Source organism: Canis aureus, chromosome 8 (genome assembly GCF_053574225.1).
Source record: "Canis aureus isolate CA01 chromosome 8, VMU_Caureus_v.1.0, whole genome shotgun sequence".
NCBI lineage: Eukaryota > Metazoa > Chordata > Mammalia > Carnivora > Canidae > Canis > Canis aureus.
The window spans coordinates 61,683,636-61,706,367 of record NC_135618.1 but is presented as its reverse complement, the minus strand read 5'-3'; the positions used below and the strand labels follow the sequence as shown (position 1 = coordinate 61,706,367).

Sequence of the window (22,732 nt, the reverse complement as noted above, 5' to 3'; positions counted from 1 at the left end):
TTTTACTCTTACTTCAGCCTGATATCAGGGGGCAGAAGATGGGAAGAAGGAGAGAGGAAGGGGAGGTCACAACAAGCAAAGCTCACCCAGCACCTCCCTTCCCCTGTGCTCACATACGTTATGCTTTTACTGATGTGGTAGAAATTTCATACCTGCTCTAAGAAAAACAGTCATAGAGTGTATCCCTTCTGATAGAGCCACAGGCTTCCATTTTTATGATGTTCTGACTAGACCCAAGAATTCTGATACCTGGGCAGCCCAGGTGACTCAGCGGTTTAGCACCGCCTTCAGCCCAGGGCATGATCCTGGAGACCTGGGATCGAATCCCTGCATGGAGCTGCTTCTCCTTCTGCCTGTGTCTCTGCCTCTCTCTCTCTGTCTCTCATAAATAAATAAAATATTAAAAAAAAAAAAAAAAGAATTCTGATACCTGTTTAAGTTCACTCAGGCAGGACTCCACCCTCAGGTCTGTACTTTATAGCATCCAATGCCACAGATTCTAAAAAGTCAGAACTGATGGGGGAACAGTCTCCTCTCCTCATGCACCCCTTTATCCCCATACTCATCATTTCTCAGCACAAATGAAGCCCTTACAGCTCATTAGACTGAGTCCCCTGCAAGGGCTGGGGCAGGACCTGCCATTTTTATGCATCACTAGGATGCTGGCAGAGGCAAGGTGTTCAGAAATGCCTAAGGCCTGACCTGGATGCCTGCTGGACCACCAGCAGTGGGGCAGGTGGGGCCAGCCAACCTCCTGTTTGCTGAGCCTGGCTTTACCAGGCAGGTTCCCACACAGACACCCATGCACGCCACACATCCCAGGAGCTTTAACAACAGGGTCAGAGTGTTTTAAGCAAACTACAAAGAGCACACACAATTCTAGTTTCCTTTTTTCTAACTTTTTTTTTTTTTTAAAGATCAGAGAGAGAGGCAGAGACATAGGCAGAGAGAGAAGCAGGCTCCATGCAGGGAGCCCAATGTGGGACTCGATCCTGGGACTCCAGGATTATGCCCTGGGCCGAAGGCAGGCCCTCAACCGCTGAGCCACCCAGGTGTCCCCACAATTCTAGCTTCTAATGGAAACATTATCATCTGCAATAATGCAGAGAGGTTCCCAAAGGTTAAGGGTGACCCTGGGGCAACTGAGGGCTGCAATAGACATATGACTATGGGTAATAGTACTCTTCCACTTGGATGCTGCATTCAAAAGGATGAGGTAGCCTTTCTGGGCCTGGGGGAAGCTCCCTTAGCCCTGCCACACTGGGAGACACCCCCCCGCCACACACACACACCTTTTCCATGTGCTCAGACATGTCCTGGAGGCCCGAAGAGGCAAAGCTCCAGAAGGAGAATTGCAGAAGCTACGTGGCACATGCTCTGAGCCCCCTGTGTCCCTAGGTGAGCTCTGTGTCTCTCTGTGTCCTGCTTCCCCATCTGTGGGATGAGGGCATCACAGTCTCCTCTGCATGGACGACACAGACAAAATGGGTCAATTCAGGCCAAGCACTTAGAATAAGTTACTTCCTTCCAGGTGTCCACCTTACCATGTAGTTCAGTGACCTAGAATAGGTCAGGCTGGCTGGCAGGGCAGCGGTTGCTGGATGTTTTCAACAAGTTACAAAGCAGTGATGACCTCACCTTCTGCACAGAGCATGTCCACAGTACCAAATGGCCCATCACCTGAAGTCCCAGCAAACATCCACAGAGCCCAGGACCATGAGGGCCTGAGAGCTGATGCAGACATAGGAAGGACAGCACAGGACTTCCCTACCTGCTCATTGGAAGGAACTTTGTGATCACCCCTCAGACATGACCCCGGGTCAGCATGAAAGATGTGGGCAGCTGCTGTGCTGGATTTGAAATCCCACATCAACCTTCCCTGGAAATCATAACAGAGCAAACCAAATACCCCCAGGAAGAAATGGAAACAAAAATAGTTTTAACAATGGAGTAAACTTGTTTTGGAATATTAAGTAATAAATAGTTGCAGCCCCGAGTTTTGGGAAAGTCAATGACCAAAGAAACATAATGTCATCCTTGGTGGCACCAGAGACCAAAATTAGCTAAAAATTTCCTCCCTCTTCTGGGGAAATGCACACTCTTACCACCTGGAGTCAGGGCACCCAACACCCATATTTTAAGCTCAAAAAACATAAAAGCTTTTCCATAGTTAAGTTATATAGAGAGAGCTATTTACAGGGAGCTATCAATACACAGTTAAACTCTTTACAGGGACCTGTCAATACACATACTCTTTACAGGGACCTGTCCATACAGTTATACTCTTTAAGGAGCCTATCCATACAGTTACACTCTTTACAGGGACCTATCAATAGAGAGTTACACTCTATACAGGAACCTGTCGATATACAACGATACTCTTTACAGGGACCTGTCAATACAGTTATACTCTTTACAGGGACGTATTCATACAGTTATACTCTTTACAGGAACCTGTCCATACTGTTATAATCTTTACAGGGACCTGTCCATACATAGTTAGATTCTTTACAGGGACCTATTGATGCACAGTTATACTCTTTACAAGGACCTGTCAAGACAGTTACACTCTTTACAGGGACCTGTTGATACACAGACAGACTCTTTTTTGGGGTGTGTTGATACACATTATACTCTTTACAGAGACCTGTCGATACACAGTTATACTCTTTACAGGGAACTTGTCCATATACAGTTATATTCTTTACAAGGGCGTGTTGATACACAGTTAATATTCTTTACAGGGGCCTATGGACAGACTTACACTTTTTAAGGGACCTATAGATACAACTGTACTATTTATAGGGAGCCATCAATACAGTTATAGTCTTTAAAGGGACCTATGGACACAGTTACACTATTTGAAAGCTATAACATAACTATGCTATTTACAGGTAGCTCCTAATCGATACACAGTAATACTGTTTAAAGATAGCTGTTATTACATAGTTAACAGTATTTTGAGGAAAACCATTTCACATGTGACACAAGGAAACCACTGTCTTTGCTGTTCTTGCTTCACCTGAAGCAAGCTGATAAACTGTCCCAGGCAGGGAAGTTTCACTGGACTCCGTTCTGGCCCTCACTTCCTGTAGCCAGGTCTCTAGAGAGTGCTGACCCATCATCTTGTCTCCTCCTCCCTTGGCAGAGCTCATTTCTACTCTGGTTCTCCCACTTCCCAATCTGCTATGTGCTGATCCCACCCAGCTTCAGGAGGGGCCAGTGTACACTCAGCTGGCCCTGAGACTGAACACACAGACTGGTTCTTGGGTGGAGGAAGGTCCCTTTGTCTCTGCCTGCACCCTCATTATAACTCACAGAGATACCTGAGGACAAAGCCCTGGTAGCCAAGTAGACATCCTGGGTAGGCAGTGTGCCATGCCTGGACCCTGGTGTAAGACATCACAAACATGCAGCCGAGTGGGGGCTTCTGCCCTGGGCCCTAAAGCCTTGAGAGGTACTCTCATCCCGCGGAGAGGCATGCCCAGTCTTCTCCCTCTCGCCCCTCTGCCTTCTCAGGACTCCCACAGCAAGTGATAAGAAGCTCGAAACCTTCTATGTCATTGGAACAGGCATCTCAACCCTTCCAGTCTATATGTCCACACACACCCACAAGCAAAACTGCATCAGGAATCCCATAAGGTGAATGTTATAGCATGTAAAGTAGACAATTTGTCAATAAGCACCTGAAAATATGCTCAATGCTACTAATCATTAGGGAAACAGAAGTCAAAACCACAATGAGACACCACTTCACACCCATTAGGACAGCTATAAATAAACAAAAACCAGAAAATAAGTGTTGGGAGGACATAGAGGAATTGAAACCCTTATGCATTGTTGCTGGGATTTAAGATGGTATAGACCTTATATGGAATGGTTTGGTGGCTCTTCAATAAGCTTATGGCAGAGCTGCCACAGGCCCAGTAATTCTAGTCCTTGGTCTAAACCCATGCTCAAAAGAGGTGAAGCTGGACTCAAACAGATGTGCAGCTTCATGTTCAAGCAGCACTATTCACAACAGCCAAGAGGTGGAAACAACCCAGGTGACCATTGATGGATGACTGGACACACAAAATATGGCCCATCCATGTGACAGATGCCACTCCACTTTAAAAGGATGGAACATGGACACATGCCCCAGCATGGATGAGCCTCCAACACATCACACTTAGAGAAAGAGGTCAGTCATAAAGATCACCTACTGATTCTGCTTATATAAAGTATCCTGAGTAGACAAAGTCATACAGACAGAAAGAGCTTATCAGAGGGGTGGGAGCAGGGAGGAATGGGGAGTCACTGCTCAATTCTGCTTGGGACAGTAGAAAAGGTTTGGTTGGTGGCAATGGCTGCACTATGTGGTCAATGTACTTAATGCAACTGAACTCTATCTCAAAAATGGTTGAAATAGCAAACTTTATGTTATATATATTTTACGAAATATTTTAAAAATAATATATCAAAAACACTCAACACTTAAATGAGTGGATTACATTGTATGTAAGTTGTGGTTCAATAAAGCTGTTTAAAAAATAAAACAAGGGGCACCTGGGTAACTCAGTCCATTGAGCGTCTTTACTATCAGTTTCAGCTCAGGTCATGATCATGAGCCCAGTGCTGGGCTCTGTGCTCAGCACAATCTGCTTGAGAGTCTCTCTCTCTGCCCCTCCTACTCTCTCTGTCTAAAATAAATAAATAAATCTTTAAAGAAAAAAAAAAAAAAAGAAAGAAACTTGAAAGAATATTCAAGTGTACCTGTGGTTGGGAGGCTGGGCAATGCCACAGAACAGTCTCTGGTGTCAGTAGACCTGGACCCAGAGGCTAGCTCCAACTGGGTGACCTTGAGCATGTAATATAATCTCCAAACTGGAGGAGACTAAGAGCAGCTAATGTGAAGGATTAAATGACATGGCATGTGGACAACAGCACGGCCTGGCACACAAGTGCTTGATGCATGTAGCTAAGCTAATCAGGACAGTTGAGGCCACGCTACCACACCACCAGTTTTTCAATCACTGGCCACCTTGGGCCACCTGGCCATAAGGCAAGGATACTTTCTAGTCACTCTGGAGGACTTGCACCAGCTACCACTAGTTCGCCCACCCCATGTGCTCAGAAGCATATGCTCCCTCTTCAATTGTGTCCTCCCTCTGGCAGGGGCTCCTATGTCCACTGTGGCCTTCACCCTGCTCCCTATTGTTGGCAGAGTCTGTAAAGTTCTATAAGCAAACTGTGACCTCAGATACATGACACAGCCTCTAAACTGACTTCTGCCAACACAAAAGCCAGTACTCTGATCTCTGCTTGTCTGTCTCTCTGTGGGTCGCAAGGCCCAAAGAGGGATCAGCCTGACTGACATACCAACTCAGATCCACCCTTCTCCTCCCAGGCCTGGCACGCCAACTGCTCTGGCTCATCAGGTAACTCTGCCTTGACAGACTGGCATATGAAAGACACCTCTGGAACTATGGAGCATACATGGTTAGGCTGTTTTCCAAAGAGGAAATGGTCCTCTTCCATGTTCCTCACAAGGAAGAATAACAAATGCACTGAAACAATTCAACTCTTCCCTACTTCCCAGAGACATGAACTAAGGACACCTTGTCACTGAAAATGATAAGAGAGGTTTGGTATAACAAGGTAACAGTTTTTAAAAAGACAAAGGAGTGAGTTACAAATAGCATGATTTGGTGAAGAGGAGGGATCACCCAGGGGAGAAACTCCTGTTACCTGGGGGACGTCGTCAAAGAGCCTCTGAGCAAAGTGAGGAAGCACATCGTCTACTGACTTGCCGTTGCCGAACTGGATCACAGTACCCGTGGCCTCAATGACAGCCACCCGCACCTTCCAGTGCTGGTGTGAGATGCTCTGCATCAGGGGACTGATCAAGGACTCTGACTGCATGTGGAAGTGGTCTGTGAGAAGAGGAGGACACCAGTTACCAGGGCTGCTCCCCATCGGCCTTGGCCCCGCCTAGCTCCACAGGCTCCCTGGAGGACAGGCCACCTGTGCCTTGGAACTTCCTGTCCCCACCCAGGTCCCTGCTGCAGGTGTGGCCTTGGGCTCAAGCTTGCCAAGCAAAGCTTTGTACCCCTAGCACTGGGAGAGGCACAGGACAGCCATGTGACCCAAACAGCACCAAAGGGAAAAGGCAGGGGGCCTGACTCCATCTGAGCAGGAGGCAGGAGCTGTGAGGAACAGTATGAAGCTGATGACAGTGGCACTGGGTGCCTGAAGGGGACGCTGACCAAAGCAGAGGAATCCAGCCTGGAGGATACCATGCAAGTCCCCACATGGGGTGTGCCTGAAGTCAGACACCCAGCACTACTGTAAAGAGCAGTGCTTTGGGCTAAGCCACTCCATTTCCTGTTTGTAAGATCTTCACAGAAGTCAGAACGAGAATGTCTCTGATAGTACTGGTTTTGAAGATCTAACCTCACCTCTGCTGCTGCTTGAGACCCATCCATAAGACGGCTATTTCAGAGATGCTTTGGTTGACCTCTAACCCTTAAGTCCTCAGATTGAGGCAGGACATTAATTTATACTGCCCAGTGTGATGGGGATCCAGGAGAGGCCCCTTACCAGGAGTAGGCAGAGGAGGGGGGGATGGTTTTGGGAAGGGAAATGCTTGAAGCAGAGGGAAGACTCCTTCATTTAACAATCAGTGGGCACCTGGGAGGCGCCTTGCTACATGGGAGGCACTAGGCCACCCTTCCTGAACTTACAATCTAGTGAGGGAACATGCAAAGCCTGGAAGGCATGAGGAGCAGTCAATCTGGCTGATGCACAGAGCAGGGAGTTAGGTGGTTGGGGGTCAATGAGCAATGAGTTAAAAGCTTGTAATTCCCAATGTCTGTCTCCAGCCCAAGCCTCACTCTTAGTTCTTCTAGAATTCTGCAGTATTTGAACCCAAACTTACAACTCAGAATGGAAATCTTGACAATCCATAATGGGAAGGGCTAAAAGGGAGCCCCATTCTTTCTTTGTCTCCTGTTCACCCAAACCTCCTTCTCCCTCATCCCTCACCCAATTCAACAGGAAACCCTGCCAGCTCCTTATTTAACATCAATCCACTTTTCTCTGTCTCTATTAGCAGACTGCTCACCCACAACTCAAGCCCAAGCTAACCATCATCTAAATATGGATTAACTATGACTCCAACTAACCTCACTTCTTTTTTGCCATCTTGGTAATCAATTCTCCATGAGCACCAGAGTGATCTTTTAAAAATCGGCGTCTAGGCCTCTCTCGCCCCTTCTCCACACCCTCCACTGCCTCTAATAATTTCAAACCCCCAGTAGCTCCCCCAGCCTGCCCTCCTTCCCTCCAGCCACCCTGATCTCTTTTTGCTCCTCTGACCTGCCAAGCTAACTGCTCAAACCTGGTTTCCTTCTGACCTTCATCTTAACGTCTGTCCTACAGCAAGCCTTCCCAATAAGACAAGGCGGTGGGATGTACCATGCACACCCCAGCCTGAGGAAGCATGGAGATATACGTGGGGCAAGATCCTGCAGAAAGGGGCTACTGAGAAAAAGGACTGTCCTCATCACATTATAGTTGTTTAAATACTGGAGAATGGATGAAAGGAACACAAGAGAGAAGCGGCCTCTCTCTACTTAGGACAATGGTCCATCCAAAAAGGGAAGACAAGTAGCCTCGTTTGAAAAAGGGGGAGAGGGGGAGCAGCCCGGGCGGCTCAGCGGTTTATAGCCGCCTTCGGCCCGGGCGTGATCCTGGGGACCCGGGAACCAGTCCCTCGTTGGGCTCCTTGCATGGAGCCTGCTTCTCCCTCTGCCTGTGTCTATCATGAATAAATAAATAAATAAAAGATTTTATTTATTTATTCATGATAGACATAGAGAGAGACAGAGACAGAGACACAGGCAGAGGGAGAAGCAGGCTCCATGCAGGGAGCCCAATGCGGGACTCGATCCCCGGTCTCCAGGATCGCGCCCCGGGCCAAGGGCAGGCGCTAAACCACTGAGCCACCCAGGGATTCCCGAATAAATAAACAAAATCTTAAAAAAATAAAAAGGGGGGGAATTCAAAGACTGCAGCAGTGCTTCTCAAAGCGTGCTGGCGACCGCATCCCAGATCCTCCTAGCTATTTCAGCGGAGGTTTCTACGAATCTGCATTCCGAGAACCACCTGATGGAGGAGAGCAGCAGCTGCTGGGGCGGGGGTGGGGGGGCAGGGGTCCAGGAGCGGCCCACGGCCGGCTGCCGCCGTCTCGTCTCCCCTCCCCCCCCCAGCCCCCCCCCCCCCCCCCGGGACGAGGCCGGCACCTGGCGTGGCGCGCGCCAGGCCCGCGGCGCACTCGCAGCTCTCGCGGCGAACGGCGGCGAAAGGGTCGAGCAGCGTGCAGCGCAGCACGCGCACCGCGTCGTCCAGGTGGGGCGCCAGCCCCGCGCCGCCCAGGCGCACCGCCAGGCCGAGCAGCTGCACGAGCGCCAGGCGCAGCTCCTCGCAGGCCTCGGGCGGCCGGCCGCGCGCGAGCTGGGGCCCGGCCAGGCGCGCGGCGAGCGCGGGCAGCAGGCGCGGCAGGGCGTCGCCGGGCCGCGCGGCGCGCCGCAGGCCTTGACTCAGCAGGTGCGCGGCGAGCGCGCGGCAGCCTTCGGCCGGGTCGGCCAGGCAGCGCAGCAGGCGCGGCAGCAGCAGGCGCGCCCACGGGCCCTGGAAGGCGGCGGCCGCGGCGGCGGGGTTGGCGGCGGACTCCTCGGGCCACGCTGCCTCGAGCGCGCGCTGTAGCGCCTCGAGCGCGCGCCGCCGGCCCAGTTTGCTGTCGGCCTCCAGCCCCGGCAGCAGGCGGCTCAGGGCGCGGCTTAGCTCCGCCGCCTCGGCCGTCTCGGCCAGGCCCGGGGACGCCGCGGAGTCCGCCGCTACGAGGGCCGCCATCTTCCGCGCGTTGCCCGTCGCCAGGGGAGACCGGCGCTGTCACGACGGCCTCGGCGCGGATTACGGCTCCTCTTCCGGTTGGCGCGGAACACAACTTTATTGGCAGCTTGGGGCGCGGACAGACACGTCCGGGGCGGGCTGCGGGCGGGCTGGGGGCGGGGAGCCGGGACCTACCCACGCGGTTCCCGCCTGCGTGGGGCTCAGGCCCGCGACGGGACGCACAGGCGTAAAGTGCATGGTCCTGAGGGAGTGAAGGGCGGAGGAAGGTGGCGTGGACACTTCAGGCTTGCCTGTCAAGTGCCAGCACAGGTAGTGATGGTTGAGTCCGCACAAGCGTTGGGGGGAGGCACGGCAGGGACAAAGGCACTGGGGTAGGGTGATGGGTTGAAGTGTCCCGCACAGTTCGTATATTGGAATCCCAATCTCCAGGGCCTCAGAACGCTACCGTACTTAGAGGTAGGGCCCTTGCAAAGTAGGTCATCGGGGGGCCCTAGTGCACCGTGACTGTGCCCTACTAGAAGGCGGCTTTGGAGGTGGCTGCAGGGGTTGCAGCCGGGACGCCCTGTCAACGGGGACGGTAGTCAGCACTCCGTGTGCCCCGGGAGCTGACCCCGGGAGCGCCCTGATGCTGTCCCAGGAGGTGGAGAGAAGCTCTCGTGGTGGGAGCCCAAGGACCTCACAGGCCACCAGGGCCTTTATCCTGATCCTGACCTGACTCAGGGTCCTGGAGGAAGCCTTCTGAGCTGGGAAGGTGGCCCCTTCAGGCTTGCATCTTTACCAGGCTACCTCGGCTGGTGTGGCTGATATGGAAGGAAGCCCTTGAGGCTGTTTGAAGGCCGAGCCTCTGCCTGAAGTGGGGAAAATATTCAGCAAGGGAGGCTTCTTGCTCCAGGGAAAGGGGGGTGCAGACTCAGTTCCTCCTCCTCCCTCCAGGTACCACTGAGTACCTGCCAGTAATTCAGCCAATGCCGCAGAAGGAGCTGTGCAGAAGGGAGACAGGCTGGCTGGGGTCCTCAGGAGAGGGGGGGGGTGGCAGCACAGTGGGTTCTCTGAGTTTGAAGCTGTTCTCTCTTACACGTTCCCAGAATTGGTGCCGGAGAGATCTGCAGCCCATCCCAGAACTACCTGCAGCCCGTTGAGAGTTTTATGAAACTAGTCCATAATGTTGCTGCCTCCATGTCCGTGGAGCATAGCCAGGCAGCCCGCAAGGGCTTTGGACCAGCACCAGCCCCTGCCATGAGCACATGCCCTAGATAAAGCCTGCAGAGTCACAGCAAGTGAAGTTCCTGACGTGACTGCCCTGCAGCCCTGGTGGTAAGCAAGTCCCCCAGCTGTCCAGGGCCCACCCTTTGTGCACCTCTTAGATAAAGCCACCACAAAGCTTACCAAAACGCCATTCTTTTTGGTTTGAATAGAAACCGCGAAGCAGGGCAGCCCTGGTGACGCAGTGGTTTAGTACCGCCTGCAGCCTGGGGTGTGATCCTGGAGACCCAGGATCGAGTCCCACGTCGGTCTCCCTGCATGGAGCCTGCTTCTCCCTCTGCCTGTGTCTCTGCCTCTCTCTCTCTCTCAAATAAATAAATAAAATTAAAAAAAAAAAAAGAAACCACAAAGCACTCCATCCACAGACCCTATCTTTGCCTGCACTCTGCCTTGACTTCCCCATGTACTGTGCCATGTACCTTCAGGACCTGTGAGTCATAAGCTTCTCTATTCCACTTTCCTACACAGTCTTTGTCCACACCCAGACTCTATCTAACAAATGTTAATTTTAAAATGTCACAGGGACACACCTGGGTAGCTCAGCAGTTGAGCATCTGCCTTCAGCTCAGGGCGTGATCCTCAGACTGGAGATCAAGTTCTGCATCAGGCTTCCTGTGGGGAGGGAGCCTGCTTCTCCTTCTGCCTGTCTCTGCCTCTCTGTGTCTCTCATGAATAAATAAATAAAATTAGAAAAAAAACAAAACAAAGTTACAGTACAGGCAAGAAAACTGTAAGAAAAACCACCTCTTTCTGGCCATAAGACTGGGAAATGGGAGACCCAGCAGAGACCTAGTGGGGAGCCACACCCCCACCCCACAGTATGCTGTGGCACCAGCATCAAAGCCTCTGCAGGCCCACTGCCTCTTGCAGTGCTGACGGGCAGTCTCCTGTGCAGGGGCAGAGTCAGTGCAGCTCAGCATCTTCTAGCTTTCCACCTGGCAACACAAGGAGACCCAGGACCAGCAGGGGATGCCCCGCCCCCTCCAATAGCCATAGCAGTGCCAGAAGAAGAAAACAGACTAAGAGGGCCTTGCCAGGGCCCTCATTGCTGTGGTGCCATGAAACTCATTGGCACCATGGGCTACAGTAGTAGGCCAGAATCTACATTTTAATCTAAATAGGGCAACTTCCTGCTAAAATAGATTTCAGCAGTGTCAGAAGTCTTCTAACACAATACACAAAGTGTTCAAGATACGCTCAAAAATCACGTCCTATCAGGAACCAGGAGAACCACTATTTGGATGAAAAGACAAGTGATATAAATGCCAAGATAGATCAGGTATTAGAATTACCTGACAAGGATTTTAAAACAGTCATAAAAATGCTTTTAATAAACATTTATGAAATCTTGGGGCACCTGGTTGGCTCAGTTGAGCATCGACTCTTGGTTTTGGCTCAAGTCATGAACTCAGGGTGGTGAGGCTCCCTGCTCAGCATAGAGTCTGCTTGAGGATTCTCTCCCTCTGCCCCTCCCCTCCTCTCTCTTGTGCATGTGTGTTCTTTCTCACTTCCCCTAAAATAAATAAATACGTTTTAAAGATATATGAAGTCTTTGGAGACAAACGGAAAAAGAGAAGAGAAAATCTCAACAAAGAAGTAAAAATTATTAAACAAGCCGGATGGAAATCATAGAACTTTAAATTACAACAGCCAAACTAGCACTGTGTCCATCAGTGGACAAAGTGATCACTGCACTGTTGGGTGGGCACAATGGCAGAGGGGAGACCAGTGGAAGGAAGAGGGAACTTGAAGGTGGAACAAGAGTGTTTACTCAATCTAAACCACAGATCAAGTGGACCAGACGGAAAAAATAGAGCTGAGAGGACAGTGATTTGTGTCACCAGGGTTCAAGAACAAGAGGAAGAAGATGTGGGCTGAAGAGATATTTAAAGAAGTAATGGCTAAAAATTCCCCAGATTTGGCAAGAGACATAAACCCACAGTTTAAAGAAGCCAAGCCAGCCCTAAATGAGACCACTCTCACCCAGACACATCATAGTTTAAACTTCTGAAAACCAAAGACAGAAAAAGAAAAAAAAAAAACCTGCTAAACATAGCTAGAGAGAAACAATGCCTTGCCTGTAGAGGGACAGCAATGTGAATGACTGCAGGTGTCTCATCCTAACACAGAGGCTGGAAGGAAGTGGCATGTTGTTCAAATGTCGAAAGAGAAGTAAATCCCACCAGCAGAACCATCCTCAAGAATGAGCATGGATTCAACATTTTCAGACAGAGGCAGATGAACAGAATTTGTTGCTAGCAGACTTGCCCTTGGCTAAAGGAAGCTCTCCGAAAGGGAAGAAAATTGTAACAAGAAGGCAAGGAACTTAGAATATTAAGAAAAATAGAATGGGTAAACAGAAGAAAGCATGATTGACCATCTCTCACTTCATATGTGTCCTTAATCATAGCTGATGGTTGAAGCAAAAATAATACTGGTGTGGTGCGCAACGTGTGTGGAGGAAATATTTCTGATAATTCTATTTGAATAATGGGAAGGACAAAGGGATGTAAGTTGACAGTAAGGTTTGTACACTGCACTCGATGTAGCACAACATCTATACCAGGGACTCCTAAGTGCCATATGGGCATAGTGATGTCTAGAGCAGCCACTAAGAAAACTAAACATACCAATACAAGCACAAACATCAAGTGGAATTCTGAAAACTAAGGATCTCACAAGACACGGCAGTGGGACCAAACAAATAATGCAGATGGAAGCCCTGATGAGGTCATTAATTACCTTAAATGTAAATGGCATAAACACACCAGTTAGATTGGCAGAGGGAATAAACACTATGACCCAACTCTCCATTGTCTACTATATGCTGAAACTCGTCAGCCACAATGACATGGGTAGGTTGAAAGTAAAAGGTTGGGAAAGGATATATCATGTAAACATTAATACTTAAAAAGCAGACTATATTAACATCAGCCAAAGTAGACTTAAGAGCAAAGAAAAATTATTGACAAAAAGAGGGACATTACCTAATGATAAGGTGATCAACCAGGAAGATCTAGCAATCCTAAGTATGTATGCACCAAATGACAGACCTTCAAAATATACAGGAGACTTCCTTACCCATTCTCAGCAATTGCCAGAATAACTAGACAGACACTCAGCAAGGATATAGAAGAACCCCACCATCAACTGACAAGATTAATGGACATTTGTGGAACACTCCACCCAACAGTAGCAGAATACACATTCTTTCCTACTGCCCACAGAACATATTCCAGGATAGACCATATCCTGGGCCATAAAACAACCTCAATGTAAAGGAATGAAATCATACAGAGTATGTTCTCTGACAAAAATAGAATCAAACTGAAAATCAGAAAACAAGAAAAGCTTCAAATGTAGAAATTCAACATGGGTCTACCCAGAAATACAAAGGAATGAACTGTTGATACAATGACTTGGTGACTCTAGGGAATTAGGCTAAGTCAAACAGACAATCATTGAAGGGTGACTAGCATGACTCCATTTACATAGCATTCATGAGAGACAGTTTTGTGGTCTCAAGTTAGGAGTGGTGCTGGGTATGGCCATAAAGGTGCCTATGGGGCAGTGGTGTATGGTGACAGTACTTAAGCATATTGGTGATGGTTACACGGATGTTTAGGTGTTTTTAAAAAAGGTTTATTTATTAGCATGAGCAGAGGGAGAGAGAATCCTTAAACAGATTCTGCACTGAGTGTGGAGCCCAACGTGGGGCTTGGTCTCATGACCCTGAGATCATGATCTTAGCCGAAAGAGAGACTCAGATGCTTAACAGACTGAGCCACCCAGGTGCCCCCTAAGTGTTGATTTTTAAAATCCAACAGCCAAATACACAGACAAATCTGAGCCCAGCAAGAGAAAGAATAATGACGGTTAGAGTAGAAACTAGTGAAATGGGAAAAAAAAAAAAAACTTACAATAGAGAATATAAATAAAATTGAGAGTTTGTTCTTTTAAAAGGCTAATAAAATTGATAAATCTCTGTCAAGACTAGCATGGGAAGAAAATGAGAAAGCTCAAAATAACATATGGAGTGTAAAGGGATTATCGCTACAGGTTCTAAGCAATCAAAAGACACCAAAAGGATCATATAAACCACTTTATCCCTCCCAAAGTAAATGAAATGGAGAGTTTCTAGGAAAATGTGATTTAATAAAGGTTACCCAAGAAGAAATAGGAAAGCAGGAAAGTCTAGGACCTAGTAAAATAACTGACTTTGGGGCAGCCCGGGTGGCTCAGCGCTTTAGCACCGCCTTCATCCTGGAGACCTGGGATCGAATCCCACGTCGGGCTCCCTGCATGGAGCCTGCTTCTCCCTCTGCCTGTGTCTCTGCCTCTCTCTGTGTGTCTCTCATGAATAAATAAATAAATAAAATCCTTTTAAAAAGTTAACTCAATCTGGAAATAAGAAATTTAAAAAGATAATACATCGTGACTGGATTGAGTTTATGCCGGTAATACAAGTTAATTGAACATAAGAAATTAATGTGATTTACTGAGTTAAAAAACTGATGGAGAAAAATCACAAGATCATCTCAGTAGGTGCAGAAAAAGCATTTGGTATAGCGTGATACCTATTCATGATAACTTCTCAAGTGAGGAATAAAAGGCACATTCACAAATATCCCATAGCAAATGTCATATTAGATGCAGTGGATGGGTTCCAAAGACAGCCGCGGACATCTCTCCCGTAGATGCACATGGACCCAGCCCCGTGCCGATCTGAGCTGGCCTGCAAACTCACCTTAGCCACTGGGACGTGGCAGGAAGGGTGCCGAGCCGTGTCTATGCCCAGCATTGAGGAAAGCTGGCAGCGCCTCACACCCACCGGGAGGGCTAGCGAAACAACACAGCACAACCGAAAAACAACCAGAAAGTAACAAGTATTGGCAAGGACAGGAGAAATTGGAAACTCATTTGCTGCGGGTAGGAAAGTAAAAGGTGCAGCTGCTGTGGAAAACAGTCTGGCAGCTCCTCAAAAAATGAGACCTAGGATTCCCGTGTGACCAGCAATCCCACGTCCTGTTACGTTGCCTGAGGGAGTGAAAGCAGGGATCAAGCAGATGCCTGCACACCCGTGCTCACAGCCCCCGAGAGCTGGAAGCAGCCCGAGCAGCCATCATGGGTGATCCATGTGGTTGGCCACACGATGGACTTTCATTTAGCCTTAGGAAGGAACGAAGTGCTGACTTGGGCTACGATGTGGATGGACCTTGGAAACATGATGCTCAGTCAGAGGAACCAGACACAGAAGACCCATATTCTGGATCCATTCTGTGAGGTCTCTGATGGTGACACGGGGGCTGGTGACACGGCCATGACTCTTCTGGGAATTCTAGATGCCAGAGGCTGTCTGATGTGTGTTGGGGGGGGGCAGACCCCCACCAGAGAGTTTGGGGAGGGTGGTGGGAGAGCCAGAGAGGAGCTAGCAGACCTGTCTCCCAGCAGAGGCGCTTCACTGGAGGCGGGCATGTTCCAACTCTCTAAATCGAGTTTGGAGTTTGCATTATTTCTAGTCCTGGATGCTTGTAATGGCTTGAGTTGACGGGTTTATATCTTAACATAACCCTAGAACTTTGAAATTCTGTTTGAGCCAAAAACATGATGCAGCTGTCCAAATGTGTATCTAGGGGCAAAGACAGAACTCCTCCACTGAATAAATATTAAGAGTCTTGCTTGTTCAGTGTCCTGGTGATATATATTTTAAAGCGTGTCATATAAGTCAGTGTAATAAACTGATTTTAGCAGATAACATGTAGTTGGTTAATTGATTCATTATCTCATCCAACAAATATTTATGCGGTGTTTGACATTTCCGGGCATCCTGCTAGGCATTGGGGTACAGCGGTGAGTCACAGCAGATGCAGTTACTTCCCCTGATTGCCAGGAGGGGAGGTCGTTAAACAGTGTGACACAGATGGTGCCCTCATGCAGAGGGGTGGAGCGGAGGTGCAGGTGCCTCCAGAAGGGGCTCTGGAGGTGGGATCTGAGAGGCAGGAGCTCAGCTGACACAGAGGAAGGGAATGCTGGCCTGAGGACAGGGTTACGGGCCTGGGAGGGGAACGTGGGACCTCGGTTGGTTTGAAGATGTCACTGTCTTTGCCTCTGGATGGGTCTGAGTGGGGGTGAGTCAGGAGGCTGTGGGAGGGACGGGAGGTGGTGGGGCCTGTGGGCAGGGCCAGACTTACTTTGCAAAATGGGGCAGTGATTCAGGGCTGAGGGGTGGGCAATGTCCGGGGCTCTGGGTTTCTGGCCCTGCCTTTTGCAGACCTATAGACACTGGAGAGTCAGCCTCACAGGTGGGAGCAAGTGTGTGCTTTGCGGCACAGCGATCTGGAGGTAGGCGCCAGTTATCTAACAGTGTTGCTGGTGTCACATGATGGCATTTGCGAAGTCCGCAGATCCCTTGGGTAACCGAGTGCTCTGGGGACAATGGTTTTGGCTTCATGATGGATGGGCCTGGTTGAGGGCTGGGTTCTTACTGGGAGGCAGCTCTCCATGTGGCAACACGGGCTCCCTCATGGCATAGCAGGTGGACTCTCAAGGCACCCAGTGTTGCTTTTAAATCTAGCCTCGGGATCACATCGCATCACCCTGTGAGCCACACAGGCCTGCTGGGGAAGCTGAGGAGGTGATTAGAAGCTGGGAGTGTGTGGGAAGGCCCTTAGGCCCTGCTGGCTCAGCCTTGGCTTCATGGTAATTGCTCATCTCTGTGTCTTTGGTCAAGCTCTCCAGGGAAGGCTCTTGGGCCCCTGGTGTTCTGCTACAGGGTTGGGGTCAGCACCTGATGTATCTGCATTCATGTATCTGCCTGCTTTTGGTGTGCCCCCTGTCCCCGCCCTGGCCCAGAGACTGTCTGTCTTACTCCTCCTGGGGCATAAGGCCAGCTCCCGCCCACTACTGGCTCTCACTTCTTTGGTATCTGGTGAGACCATTCCTGAGGCTTTGGGGGATTCTCCGGTATGAACTGGGCACTTCCTTCTGCCAGTCACAGCTCCGTGTTCCTGGTTCCAATGAGTCAATGACAACTGTCTGGCCCTCTTTTGGGCTCCCAGGATTTTGTTAAGGTCTTCTCCGGGTCCTTCCAGTCCTCTGGGGCTTGTGCCTTTAGATACAAAAATCCCTTTGGGGCACCTGAGTGGCTCAGTGGATGAAGCATCTATTTTAGGCTCAGGTCATGATCTCGGGGTCCTGGGATCATGCCCCGCATTGGGCTCCCTGCTCAGTGGGGAGTCTGCTTCTCCCTCTGCCTTTCTTCCCTGCTTATGGTATCTTTCTGTCAAATAAATACAATCTTTAAAAAAAACCCAAATCCCTTTATTGTGATTTTAGTGTGGTTTATGGAGTGAAAATAATGAGTGTTTTGAATTCCTTGTCTTTTCTGGGAAGACTAAAAAAATTTAATAGAAAATTACTTTTGAATAGGTAATACTTGCACTTGATGTACAGTTGGAATGGCACTCAAGGACACGGTGACTTTAAGACCCCTGTTCTCCCTCTCCCTCAGGTGCTTCTAGAAGTATCCTGTGCTTCGATCCACAAGAATCCACATGTATGGATTGTAAAGTCACTTTAAAAAAATTAATTTAGAGATAGCGCATGAGCTGGGAAAGGAGCACAGGGAGGAGGACACACATGCTGCGCTGAGCACAGAGCCCAACGTGGGGCTCTGTCTCTCAACCCTGAGGTCATGACCTGAGCTGAAACCAAGAGCTGACACACAACCAACTGTGCCACTCAGGTGCCCTATAAAGTAGCCTCTTAAACTCAGCATATGTGCTGAGTTTCATACCATGGTTGTTTTGTTGTTGTTGTTGTTGTTGTTGTTTTCACTGAGGAACATACAGTGGAGATAGGTTAGCATTGGTTCAAACAGAACTGCCACATCCTTCTGAACAGTTGGATGACAGTCCGCTGTCCAGATATGCCACTGGGTGTCTCATCAGACCCCTGTTGATGAATACTTAGTTTTTCCTACCACTTTTGTTATTTCTTGTGTTTCTGTGCACCTGGGAAGGCAGACAGATACATTTTTTTAAAGATTTTATTTATTTATTCATGAGACACACACAGACAGAGGCAGAGACACAGGCAGAGGGAGAAGCAGGCTCCACGTAGGGAGCCCGATGTGGGACTCAATCCCAGGTCCCCAGGATCACACCCAGGGCCGAAGGTGGCACTAAACCACTGGGCCACCAGGGCTGCCCGACAGATAAATTTTTTTATTTTTATTTTTTTTAAAGATTTATTTTTATTTATTTATGATAGAGAGAGAGAGAGAGAGAGGCAGAGACACAGGAGGAGGGAGAAGCAGGCTCTATGCAGGGAGCCTGACGCGGGACTCGATCCTGGGACTCCAAGATCGTGCCCTGGGCCAAAGGCAGGTGCTAAACCGCTGAGCCACCCAGGGATCCTCCAGATACATTTTAAAAAAAAAGATTTGGGAGAGAGAGCTGGCGAGCATGCAAAAGCAGGAGCAGGGGGTGAGGAGCAGACTCCCCACTGAGCAGGGAACCGGACATGGGACTGGATCCCAGGATCCCGGGATAATGATCTGAGCAGAAAGCAGACACATTTCACCGGCTGAGCCACCCGGGTACCCTAGAGAGATACGTTTACCCATGAGCATAAAAATGCACATGTAAGGATAATAATTGCAATATTGATTTATCATCAAATTACTGATAAACCTAGTGGAGCAGGATTGCTGAGGTAGGTGTGTTTAAATGTGTGAAAGAAGTTTTCCGCATAGGAGTCTGCAGAGGCTCCGTTGGTGCCGTGTCTCCCATGCCCTCACCTCACAGACCTGCCAGGTGACACACGCACCTCCATGTACTTCTAATTTGCTCTGTTCTTAGTTTGAGTGGAGCTGGGCATCTTCATGCCAAGGAAATCAGCCCTTTGTGATAGATACTGTAAATATACTTCTTGTTTTGTTTTTGTTTTTACTTTGAACCTGTGAGCGTTTTTTATGCACAAAGTTTTCATTTTTACAGAGTATGTCAATTTTTTATATTTATGGCTTCTGGATCTCATAGTATGACTAGGAAGTCCTGCTGTGTCCAGAGAGATTCTAAGACATTTCCTGATGCTCCTTCCATTGCTTTTATATTTAAATCCCTGATCCATCTGAAGTTTGTATAAAGAGGTGCAGTTGACTTTTTAAAATTCTCCCCAAACTGGGCAGCCCGGGTGGCTTAGCGGTTTGGTGCTGCCTTCTGTCCAGGGTGTGATCCTGGAGATCCGGGATTGAGTCCCACATCGGGCTCCCTGCGTGGAGCCTGCTTCTCCCTCTGCCTGTGTCTCTACCTCTCTCTCTCTCTCTCTCTCTCTCTCTCTGTGTGTGTCTCTCATGAATAAATAAACATAATCTTTAAAAAAATAAAAAATAAATTCTCCCCAAACTAATTGAATTGTCCCCACAACTATGCAGTGCCACCTTTATCACAAGCAAAATCCCTGTAGATATTGATTTGGGTTTATTTCTGGACTCTTTGATGCCTTAATGTTTGTTCATTCCTGTGCCAGGTTCGTAATATTTTAATTCTTTTATCATTACAATGTATTTTCATATATGGCTTTGCTGAGTACTCACGCCTCCTCCTGTCTGAATTTCTTCAGGCTGCTGTGACAGAAATACCACAGACTGTGTGGCTTATAAAGACATTTATTTCTCGCGGCTCTGGAGACTGGTCTCTGAGACAAAGAAGCCAACCAGTTCGACCATAGCGAGGCCATCTCCTCATGGTGTCCGTGTGCAACAGCAGCAAAGGCCAGGGCACCAATCCATCCTGAGGGCCCGCCCCATCCATGACCTACTCACCCCAAAGCCCCCTCCTATAACACCCCACCCCACACAGGGGGTTAGGATTCAAGCAGGAGTTTTGGGGTGACACAAGCATTCAGCTTATAGCATTTGTGGAACAGTTTCCTTCTGTCCATCCCCCCAACCCAGACATGGGGCCTCTTTCCCTGATCCCCCCCATGACAGCTGTCAGCAACTGCATGACCATCACCACAAACTGAGGGGCTGCAGACAGCACATTTTGATTATCTTGCAGTGTCTGCAGATTGGAAGTCTGGGTCCTCTGGCAGCTACACTTGAGATGGCCCTGGATTCTCACCCAGGCTCCATGGGGTATCTGCTTCTGCATGTGTGGGATCGAGGCACCTGCTGCCGGGTGCCACACCCGAGAGCAGGCATGATCAGAATTCACTGACATTCAGTGGCAACATTGGTATGAAATTTTGCATCCCAGACTTACCTGGTGAGCAATGTGAAAGCTGAAAATAAGAGAACACTGTCCTTATAATGTCTCCTGCTGCCTCCTCCCTGGGGACTTTCTCACTGATGGCAGTTTCTTCAGAGGCATGGGGCTCGAGGTTTGTTTCCCATCTCGCCTTCAAAGCTCAGCTCTCTTGCCTGTGGCTTCATCTTCTGCATCCCAACAGGGCCCTGTCAGTGCATACCAGGGACAGGGCTTCCGTCTCTCCCAGAGGAACGGCTGGGGCCCTGCCCATAATAACTACTGTTGTTCACGGTCACTGGACCCTCAGCCTCACGGAAAAGCTGCACTTGAGTAGCATCCACCTGTTTGAGATGCAAGGGCCTCTTCCGGGAAGGCTCTGGCATCCAGTTTTCATCCCAGAGCAAGCCCTCAGTAAGCAGCTGCCAGCCACATCCACTACCCTCTGCCCCTTCAGGGCTTCTGCAGGCTGCCCAAGGCACTGTGCCCACTGAGAGGCCCACTGCCAGGCCTGTCTCAGGCCATGGTGCTCTATCACCTCTTCAGAGACCCTTTCTGCATCCCAGACAGTGTTTGTGTTTGTCTCCATGCTGCGCAGACCAAATAAAGAAAACAAACAGCATCCATGCCTATTTGGTGCTCTCAACCTTAAGCCGACAGACTCACCTAGTTCTTCTGTACCACTTGCCATGAGAGCTACAAAGTATGGAGAGCCCGAGTGCCCTCACTGACAGGTGCCCCACCTCGTCTGGAGGTGCAGCGCCCCAGGGAAGTCTTCCTGCAGAACAAACAACAAGTGTTGGCAGAGGCAGGAGTGTGGGGGCAGGCAGTGATTGGGAAAGAACATGGCTTTGAAGTTGGGTCTTTATGAGGCTTGGTCACCCAAGTTCTAGGGGTGAAACAGAGTCCCCCAGAGCTGGGGAATGTATCTTCTGCTGGGGAATGTCAGAGGGCTGAGGACATAGGGTGGTCCTTCCCTGTGGGCAGAGGGGACATTTTCAGGTAAGCACAATGTACTGGGTAACTGGATTTCAGTTGTATGTTTTTAGTGGAAGGATATGGCTGCTTGGACACTGTACAAAAGCCAGGATTTCTCACTATCCAGGGGGGAGGCAACCTAGCTGTGAATGCCAGCACTATGGCACACATGGTGTCACAACCAGCTCTGTGAGGGACATTCTTACCATCCTCACATAAAGGTACAGGCTACAGATTGTCCAGATGGCTTCCCTGCTGACACTTAACCTCCCCCACATTGAGGGCAAGGGCTGGGGAGGTAGAAAGGATCTCCCAGTTTGTCTACCAGAGTGTGACCTGTGTGTTCCTTTACCTTCACATAGGCAAGAAGTGAGGCCAGTGTTGGCCCTGCTGCAGGGGCATGCTGGGTGAGGCTGGTCACACTGTGCTGTGCTTTTGTGGACAGGTGAGCAGGGACAGGTGAGTGTGAATGAGAGGGTGTGAGACGTGAGCAGATGTCTTCTCCTTCCCCTTCAAGACTTGGGCTCCCTGTCCCCTCTCCTGGTGCTTGGACCACTCTGTGGAAAGGGCGGGGGGCCCCAAATGATTGAGATGAAGTTTCTGCCACCACCTGCTAGAATGGGGGCAAAGTGTGATGTTGGGCAACAGGAACATAAGCACAGTCCCCCTTCCTGCGGGTCTGGGCTAATAGATTAGGAAGTCACCCAGGGTCTGCACACCTCAGCGACCTCATGGACTTTGGAAGATAGTGGGGAAGAATTCAGGATGACCTGTTGATTTCCCACTGAGGCATCGGGGTGAAGCTGGTGCCATTAACCAAGAAAAGGCAATCAGCTCACCTCTCCCTAGAGTGGTCTGGGGTCTCTGGCCACCTCTTCTGGCTCTGAGGTGGATATAGACCCTGCAGAATGGAGGCACTACACCTGCAGAGTGAGTGAGCAGTGGGGGGTCCTGGCCATCTCCCTGAGCCTCCCTGAGCTGGAGCCAGTCAGGATGTGCCACCACATGGTCAGTGGAGGGGGTGAGGAGGTGTGAGGAGTGGGTGGTGGAGGGGAGTGGTTGTGGTCCTGGCCTGTGCAGGAAAATCTGTGACTCTGTCCAACTTGAGGCCTGCCGGGGCTCGCTCCAATTGCGTGGGGTCATTGGGGAAGCTGGAGAGAGGGAGAAGGAGGGGACATAGGGGTAAGCTAGGGGTGAGGGGACGTCTTGGGCCTGGAGAGGTCTGTCGGTACACAGGGTGGAGGGACGCTGAGGTGCAGGAGGTAGAGGAGAGTGGCGGGTGGGGAGGCCCGATGGGGGGGGCAGAAGGGGAGGGGGACAGGCCTGGTGCAGGGGGTGGAGGGGTG

At 49.7% G+C, this 22,732-nt stretch overlaps 2 protein-coding genes and 2 long non-coding RNA genes across 10 annotated transcripts in view; 2 read left to right on the top strand and 2 right to left on the bottom strand.

Annotated features, from left to right (window-relative positions):
* DNAAF5 (dynein axonemal assembly factor 5) overlaps nucleotides 1–8,910 on the bottom strand; it is a 46,700-nt gene extending 37,790 nt beyond the window's left edge. For all 3 annotated transcript variants that reach the window (XM_077907446.1, XM_077907444.1, XM_077907445.1), the window contains exons 1-2: nucleotides 8,286–8,910; nucleotides 5,731–5,915 (exon numbers count right to left, since the gene is read on the bottom strand). In XM_077907446.1, the coding sequence (XP_077763572.1) occupies nucleotides 5,731–5,915; nucleotides 8,286–8,895 (795 nt within the window). In that variant the 5' untranslated portion in view covers nucleotides 8,896–8,910. The remainder of the gene's footprint in view (nucleotides 1–5,730; nucleotides 5,916–8,285) is intronic.
* Nucleotides 8,911–9,014: 104 nt separating this feature from the next.
* Nucleotides 9,015–14,845, top strand: LOC144319420 (uncharacterized). The gene is made up of 3 exons (XR_013385246.1): nucleotides 9,015–9,204; nucleotides 9,981–10,209; nucleotides 10,311–14,845. It is a non-coding gene; the product is annotated as an uncharacterized LOC144319420 (long non-coding RNA).
* A 4,962-nt stretch (nucleotides 14,846–19,807) lies between these two features.
* Nucleotides 19,808–22,721, bottom strand: LOC144319419 (uncharacterized). Of its 4 annotated transcripts, none has more exons than XR_013385244.1 (4): nucleotides 22,106–22,721; nucleotides 21,739–21,943; nucleotides 21,075–21,186; nucleotides 19,808–20,617 (listed from the first exon to the last, which is right to left on the bottom strand). It is a non-coding gene; the product is annotated as an uncharacterized LOC144319419 (long non-coding RNA). The 4 variants fall into 4 exon arrangements; XR_013385245.1 differs by having other exon boundaries at nucleotides 19,808–19,952; nucleotides 20,427–20,617; nucleotides 21,739–22,720; XR_013385243.1 differs by having other exon boundaries at nucleotides 22,226–22,720.
* PRKAR1B (protein kinase cAMP-dependent type I regulatory subunit beta) overlaps nucleotides 22,443–22,732 on the top strand; it is a 112,933-nt gene continuing 112,643 nt past the window's right edge. The window contains exon 1 of one of the 2 annotated variants that reach the window (XM_077907472.1): nucleotides 22,443–22,568. The gene's annotated coding sequence lies outside the window, so the exon portion shown is untranslated. The other variant, XM_077907469.1, reaches the window with a different exon arrangement.